The sequence below is a fragment of the Taurulus bubalis genome (assembly GCF_910589615.1).
Source record: "Taurulus bubalis genome assembly, chromosome: 7".
Taxonomy (NCBI): domain Eukaryota; kingdom Metazoa; phylum Chordata; class Actinopteri; order Perciformes; family Cottidae; genus Taurulus; species Taurulus bubalis.
In genome coordinates, this window is record NC_136595.1 from 20,478,090 (window position 1) to 20,486,662 (window position 8,573).

The following is an 8,573-nucleotide window of genomic DNA, read 5'->3' on the forward strand; positions in this document are numbered from 1 at the left end:
TGACGGCGGGCAGGGCGCGGGAGGGGATCCGGGCCCAGCCGGGCTGCAGGCGGGGCCCGGCAGTGGGAGAGGCCGCTAGAAAGCCGCACCGGGGTGCAGGGCCAGCGGAAACATGCTGCTACATATGTTGGGTCAAGCATGGCCTTTGTTGTGATCTTAACAGGGTGTTAAAAACCCACTCGTCTGTAGCCTTCCTGAAAGAAATGAAAGCATCACAGGTTGTTTTTTTTTTTGATGCATACGCCTAATGAAGTGGTTAAAAGAATGTTGGATTTTCTAAGTGCTCACAGTCACTTTTAATTGCGCGGGGGGCATTTTTAATTGGGCCAGGAGGAATAATAGCGAACATAATCCCTATCATAATGCATATTTCTCCAAAATGAACTTTCCGTTATTGCTGCAGCCAAACTAGAACGATTAATAGGCCCGAGCAGAACAGTGCACGCTTTTGGAGGAAATCGGTGATAAGCATCATCTAAATCCACCCTTCAGGATTAACTCACATGATCATATTAAACACAGAGACATGTAGTGCTCTCTACGGACCAATACGACCCAATGAACACGTGTTAAAACCAAGCAGCCTAATTGTCACTTAAAATATTTTCTTATTAATATCGACACTTGAGGATGAGCGCTTACAAATCTCCAAGTTTCAGGAACTTCAGTTGTCTTTATGTTCTCTTTTGTTTAGTCTGTAACACCCTGAGCATTCAGATTGATGAGAATAGCAGGCTGCTTTATTATTACTATTATTATTATTATTACTATTATTATTATTATTATTATTATTATTTGATATTATTCGCCATGAGCCTATAAGCTGTACTCTCTCCAATGAGCGCCGGGCATCCTGCAGGTCGCTATACTCTCGCGTCACCACGCAGGACGAGCGACTCTCATCCCACCCGAGTGAGAGGCAGATAATTACTTTGAATGTCAAAAAGATGTAGTTTTAATATCGTGTCCATTAGCCTGTTGGCTATGGTAATTACGGTGCAGATGACAGCGGCGAGGGAAACAGATGGCATTTGCTTACAGTGATTGAGAAAGTAAACAATGAGCCTGGGAGGAGAGAGGCTGCACACGCACGGTGCCGCTGAGACGCCATTTCTCTCTTCATCCGCTTTCAAGTCGTTGTTCTCCACTAAGACTGTTGTTATCGTCCTCAAAGGGACTGACAATTGTGTTGGTTTAAAAAAAAAAAAGAGAGAAAAATACAAAAATCTATAACTTTTTAATATGAATTCAAAGCTGCAGGATTGTCCTGAGTGAGCAGGTGAGGAAGCAGGTGGTTTCCGCGAGTTGCCCTTTTGTAGCTGCGCGTCGCGGACCTACTGTGTGATCCTCCTCTCTCAACGGGAAGCGACGAGGAACACTTCATTATAGTTGCATGCAGGCAAGGGGGACATCGTTTGTAAATCCAATTATTTTTCTAAATAAAAAATAGAGGGAGTAGGATACTTTTAAAATTATTACATTATGTCAGAGTAGAGCTTCATTATAACCTATAGACCTTAATAATGACAACAATACAACTAATAATAATAATAATAATAATAATAACAACAACAACATTATTGTAACAATATTTATTATTATGATTTTTACATTAATATATTTCAACCTTTAATCTATATTATTGTGTGGGTTGTGTGACGTTGATTTATGTTATATATTATGTTAGTATATAGGTTTTTAATCTCACAAAACAACGACCAATTATTTCGAAGAATCTGCATGTAAATTCAATCAAATCAATATGTTTGCAAAAGAATAATTTGACAGTTAAAAAAATATTAAATGTGTTTTATTTTATTTGTGTAATCAATTGAATTATAACACGTTTACAATCATGTGCAAAAGCGGAGCAAGCACATTTGTTAAAAGCAATGTTTTATTGTGGGACACGGGAACGGCAGGCTGATTAGAGGGAAATATAATATCTTTTTTGTTTGTACAAATTATTATTAATGTATCAAAGCGAATAATCGTTATTATGGATAAGTTTCATTTGAGACATTGTCACGTTACATTTGGGAAACGAAATAACGACACACCTGTGGTGTGACGCTCATTTAATCAATGTCTCCATCATACCAAGGCGATTATTTGATTCATGCTATATCCAAATAATGTGTCCAAATATTATAGAGCCCAATAGGCTGCATCCAAAAATAATGATAAACGAAACACATTTAGTTTGCTTTTTTCCTCTCATCAATAGACATTATTAAAAACAAATGTTATATAATTTAAAATGTAAAATGTATTTCGTTACACGTAGGCTACAGTGACCACAGGACGAGGTTATAATGTGGACAGTTCTCCTGTAGCCGAGTGACCCGCGCAAATTCACCGATATATAGCTTCAGTCTATAACCATCTGCAAATATAGACTTTTTTCTAACAGATCAAACTTTGCCTCCTCTTAAATCAATAAAATAAATGATACTTACCTCCCAGGTTGATAGGATTACAGTCACGCATCATCTTTATTTTGAGGAATAACTGTAATAAAACTAGAGATTTCTCCAACAATCATGTCGTCAAATGATACAGAATATTTCTTGAGCAATAAACAGAAAGTATGGAAGGGATGAGCATCTCCCCTCACTGCAGGGCTGTTATTTATGTTTGTGTCCTGTTTGCCAGCACATCGGCCCGCGATGAAGCAGAATAAACGAAATAGAGGCTATTGTTTTGAATCTATAAAAATCTTTTTTTTTTGAGGAAATACACAGCATCGATTTGAGCTTTTCAGGGAACTCCCTTCAGATTCTTAACACTTGATATTTTGAAATAAGAACTCAGGTGGACACAGTTGAAAAAAAAAGAGGCAAGCCAATCAGATCGCTCCTTCCTCCTTTGGCCAATGACAGACGCCACATTGTTGTCAAATTTGTCTAATGAAAACGTAGGAGCAACAATAGAGAGAGGAGAGAGAGAGATCTGTATCCACTGACGATCTCTGGAGGAAGTTAGTGTCTCAGGCTGTGGCGAGTTGCAACCTCGGCTCCTCCTGGACAGACTTCACTTTCTATCGGGGAGGAACCATCGCTCCTCTCGACTCCTGCTCTCCTCGGATTTAAACTCGACAGTATCTTAGTATTTGTTTCTTCTTTTGCAGACTCCTTAAACACTTTACACTCGAGTTTCGATCATAGAATTTTTTTGTTTTTGTGGCACGATAGTCAGAGCGACATCATTGACTTCACCATTTTGCCCAGAGATGCACCGCTGAGCACATGTGCACGGCTCACTACTCGTAAATAAAGCAGATCGTTGAGAAGAAGAAAGTGTTCTCGTTAGTTCAGTTTACACCAGTGAGGATCAAGGGCATGGATCTGAGACAGGAGCTCCCCACTGTCTCCTCCGCCTCTCAAGTCCACCCGGCGGCGGCATCAGCAGCAGCAGCGGGAGCCTCCATCCCGGTGTCCTTCACCGGGAGCCTCATGCGCGGCCCTCCGCTCATCCTGCGCGCCACGGACAAATACCCGCGCACCCCGAAGTGCGCCCGCTGCAGGAACCACGGCGTGGTGTCCGCGCTGAAGGGCCACAAGCGCTACTGCCGCTGGAAGGACTGTATGTGCGCCAAGTGCACGCTGATCGCCGAGCGGCAGCGCGTCATGGCGGCGCAGGTGGCGCTGCGGCGGCAGCAGGCGCAGGAGGAGAACGAGGCGCGGGAGCTGCAGCTGCTCTACGGAACGGCGGAGGGACTCGCGCTGGCCGCCGCCAACGGCATCATCCCGCCGCGGCCCAACTACGAGGTGTTCACCTGTGTCAACAGCGAGGGCAACTCAGGTGAGAGGAGCATTGAGCGTTAAGAATCATTATATGTTTGGGAAGTGGAAACACCTCCAGGTATCAGTTGTGACCGGGGAAAGAAAAGAGGGATACGTGAAGTGGAAGTTGTCTCAATAAGTAGGATAAAGGCCTAAATATTGTTGATTATTCCATTTATATTAAACTGTTAAAGAATATTTAGTTGAGCTTGCAATTGAGATGCCAAGACCACTGATAAGAAGATGTTTTGTTTTGTTTTGTTTGACTGACCCAACAATGTTTGTATTGAAGCCTAATGTTTAATAGACAGGTGTTCAAACGTTCTGCTGCTTACACATGTGTTCAGTCTAAGTTCACTGTAACATTCATATGTTGGCATGTGTTGCCCCCCATCTCACACACTGTGTTCTGGATGTGTCCACAGATGTAAGTATGCAGAAGTACGAGCTGTTTCCAAAGATCCAGATGTCCGGATCCGCCGCTTCTCAGGTGAATTTGGGGAAACCGTCCACCGAGAGTGACTCTGCTCCGGGCATCTCCTCCCCAGACGGTCGACGCGGAGGCTCGGGTTCCGAGAACGGAGACAGCGAGTCCTTCATCAGCTCGCCGGTGTCCAAGCCTCTGAAGGACGGAGGGGAAACCCCTCGCTCCGTCAGCTCCTTGGGCTCTGATTCCGGCTCCGAGACCGACAAGGACGAGCAGGAGCCGTCCCCGTCCTCCGCGGCCTCCCGGCACATGAACGCCATCGACATCCTGACCCGAGTGTTCCCGAGCCACAAGCGCAGCGTCCTGGAGCTCGTCCTGCAGGGCTGCGGCAAGGACGTGGTGCAGGCCATCGAGCAGATCCTCAACAACAGCGGCGCGCAGGGCTCCAACAAGCCCGGGGCCGAGGAGACGTGGACGGCCGAGAGGGTGCTCCAAAGCGCGCAGCAGTCTCCCGCGTCCTCCGCATCCACGACCGCCCTGACGAGGCCCATGCTGCCCGGAGCCATGACGCTCAGCAACCGCTCTGCGTTCTCTCCTCTCCAGCCAAACTCCCCGCACTTCGCCGACCCCAGCACCTATCCTCTGGGCACCCACCTGGGGCTGAACCCGCTGCGGCTGGCCTACTCCGCGCACAGCCGAGGCCTGGCCTTCATGACGCCGTACTCCACCGCCGGGTTAATGCCCACTCTGGGCTTCAGACCCCCGATGGACTATGCCTTCAGCGACCTGATCAGGGACAGGACGATGTTGCACAAGGAGCAGGCCTACACTACCGGCCTGTACGGGCCTCTGGTCAACAACACGCCGGAGAAGCAGTGAGGCCGCTGGACTGACCGAACACACACGTTGCATTGTATTTGTAGCCACAAGTGTTGAATGTTTTGGCGAAGATCTGTAATGTGTTTTTGGCTGCAAGCTACTGTAAATAATAGGAATGTCTGGCTTGTAGTTAAAAGGTCCAAAAGATTTAAAAAAAACAAAAAAAAACAAAAACTAAACTCACTTATGTGTAATTTTCAACAAATATTTTATATGTTTGACTATACAAATTCGGATGACTTCCCGATCAATATAATAACCTGAAGCTGAAAAAACTATTTATAGATTTCAAAATAAATCTGGGAAAGTAAAAAAGAAAACCCAATAGCACAAAAGGCTAAAACTATATACACATACTTTTATTACTGATTTTTGTTATGTCAATTCTGCAGCAGGATATAAAATAAAACGAAGAAACAAGGACATGAGTTTTTCTTTCATTTTCAGCTGGTTGGTGAAACTTACATGAGGTTCAAAAGGAAACTTTAAATATGCATTTCTCACACACAAGGAATATTAAATGAGGTAAAATTAAGTTATTAAAACATGTAGATTATACGGATATTAACCCCATTTCCTGATGTACAAGTTGAACTAATGATGTGTAAATACCATCCCTTTTTCCTTATGCATTATTTCACTTATCGCCCATATTTCTTTAGTTCATTTCCAACTGCCTGTATTATATATTGCATTTGGTAACATGAAACGCTCTGCTATGTTTGAATTTTCATTTATCCTTTAGTCGGCTCTAATATTTTGTGACAAAGTGCTGAATCAAGTCAGTTCATCTTCAAATGTTACAAGCTGTGCTGTCACATTGTATGAATATGCTGGAAATAAATGTTATTTTAAAAAAAGTGGAAAAGTATCATCATTTTGTGTTGTGATCGTCCACGTGTTACATATTTTAATTTTTTGAAGGGAGCATCGGGAACAAGGCGTGTTGTAACGGCCTCGATGCACAAACTGAAAACCTTCCAAATGTGTCAGATGTTTTGGCCTCTGGTGGTAAAACCTGCTCCTGTAACCAAACATCAAAACATTACAATCTCTTCAGACAAACCCATTAGGCCTGTTGGCAGATGTGGACCGATAAATCATAAAAAAGGTATATCCTGCGTTTCAGATCATACCATTTGTTTTAACTTGAGCAAGATGAGACAGACAGGCTCTTTGCTTTTTTTTCTTTCTTTTTTTTTACTCACTGACGTGTCTTCTGTTCTTTCTAAATACAACAGAAGCAATCTACATTCTACCGAATCTCAAGTCAAGTAGACAAATACAAAACATACTGATTTATTTTTTACAACAGTGTCAACAGCACATGATGACTTGAACCTGCAAAACAGATTGCACACATTTCATAAAGTGCGTTTTGTTTTGGCACAAACACAATGCATCAAAGAGCTGTTTACAGCAGAATATATAATTTTTTAATGTCTTCCTTGTCATCTTAACCTGATGTTTCATACATATTATAGCTATTGTAAATAGACGTGGCTGTGTGTAGTGAAATATTTACTTTTTTATGACGGATCAGTTTTAGCTCCATCGGCCTTCTTGGTTTGTGGGCTGTCCATTATATTATAAAAAGATAAATCCAATCATTGGATGACGTATTTACTATTAGATCAGATACACCCTTACTAATAAAGTTGATTGTACAAATCAAATCCAATATAGTTCAGTGATAATCCAGAACAAAAGTAAAGTAAACATGTGTCAAGTTTGAGCTCATTTATTTCAAGCCACTCAAACTCGTGAATTAATTCATATTAGGCACATTTTCACAGTTTAGAAGTAATGCTTTATTTATTTTCACGTAACCAAATCTAAAGGCTGAAAAGTGCATAAGTGCATCATAAGACAATAATCGGATACAGAGCTTTGTGGGACGGAAGAAACCGACCTAAACATGTTTTGGTAAAACCTACACATCCTGTATGAATCCTCCCCTCAATAAAATGTATAAATAACAATATTCTGTAAATATCGATGGCCGACGCGACGTCATATTTTTTGGGCCGCTGGTTATGCTGGTATAGAGATGACAGCACGTTCATCTCCTCCACAGAAAGCTCCCCATTTCCGAAGAGCAGTGGCGCCACCTGCCGGTCAACCAGTGTCAGTACCAAGCAGTTTGTCCAATACTACCGCGTCCCAGCGCCTCACGCTGATTGGCTGAGCGGTAAGCAGGGCTGACCAAGGTGAGCAGGAAGCACGTGACCTGAACTGCAGCAGGTGTGCGACAGTAGAACTGAAGCATAAACTAGCAGGATAGCCCACCATAACCAAACAGAAACGTAAAGGTTTGCTGTGTATCTGCCACAGAAACATTGATTCTGATTAATAAATAAAAAAACATAATAATATTTATACTATTAACTTGCATCCTGCCAATTACAATTACTCACAGCTGTATAGTGAACGTATTTACGCAGACTATACTTTCTTAGTGGGGCCAGTCAAACATTCCTAATTCTTGCAACATAATTTTTTACAAAATAGATTATATTATATTAGAAAACTTTATTAATCCCCAGTGGGGAAATTCATTTGTCACCAAAATGTATACAGACAACAACAGACAAAAGGCTCGTTCGTTAGAGCTGCGCCTCGCCTGGACTCCAGACGAGAGCAGGCAGCCGCAGCAGGAGGCGTTAACAAAAAACTGCAATGAAGTCGGACAGTTGTCAGCTGCCTTCAAAGTATACACAGGAAGTCACAGAAAAAAGTACTTCCTGTTTGTTCCGAATTTTGTTTACTTGTAGTTTACAGATCACGTTTGGATTTATTATATGTGTTTATATATATATATATATATATATATATATATATATATATATATATATATTTATGCAGAAATGACTGCGTAGCTGCATCCTTTGGTATTTTTATGTCTGCCTGTGAAATACATTACTACTGGTTTAGATATGTGTTATGAAAATACGATTTTGTATTATCAACCACACAAGATGTGTTTTTAGATTAAACATGAGACGAATAGTCAATAATCGAGGGTTAAGTATTACAACTAAACATAAAATAAGGAGACTAATAAAATAAGCAGACTAAGAGCGGTTCAAAAAAACCCTGATGAATAGCAGCCCACGGTCTAAAGCTACCTCGCCCGGACAAGGGAAACCGGGGCACCCTCCCGGAGCCAGACCCAGGAGGGGAGCTCGTCGGCGAGCGTCTGGTGGCCGGGCTTTCGCCCATGGGGCCCGGTCGGGCTCAGCCCGAAGAAACAACATGGAGCAGCAGTCACCCCGTGGACCCACAACCCGCGGGGGGAATTATCGGGGTCGGGTGCTATGCAGACCGGGCGGCGGGCCAGACAGGAGACCTGGGCGAGCCGATCGCCGGCAGCATAGACTAGCTCTAGGGACGTGGAACGTCACCTCACTAGCGGGGAAAGAGCCGGAGCTGGTGCAGGAGGTGGAGCGGTACCAGCTAGATATAGTTGGGGTCGCCTCCAC

The 8,573-nt window shown here is 43.1% G+C and overlaps 1 protein-coding gene across 1 annotated transcript; it reads left to right on the forward strand.

Annotated features, from left to right (window-relative positions):
* Window positions 1-3,341: 3,341 nt before the first annotated feature.
* Window positions 3,342-5,091, forward strand: dmrta2 (DMRT-like family A2; the record flags this gene model as incomplete). The annotated part of the gene is made up of 2 exons (XM_079221108.1): window positions 3,342-3,804; window positions 4,211-5,091. 2 exons carry the CDS (start codon window positions 3,342-3,344, stop codon window positions 5,089-5,091), a joined length of 1,344 nt encoding a protein of 447 aa, XP_079077234.1.
* Between the last annotated feature and the right edge of the window lie 3,482 nt (window positions 5,092-8,573).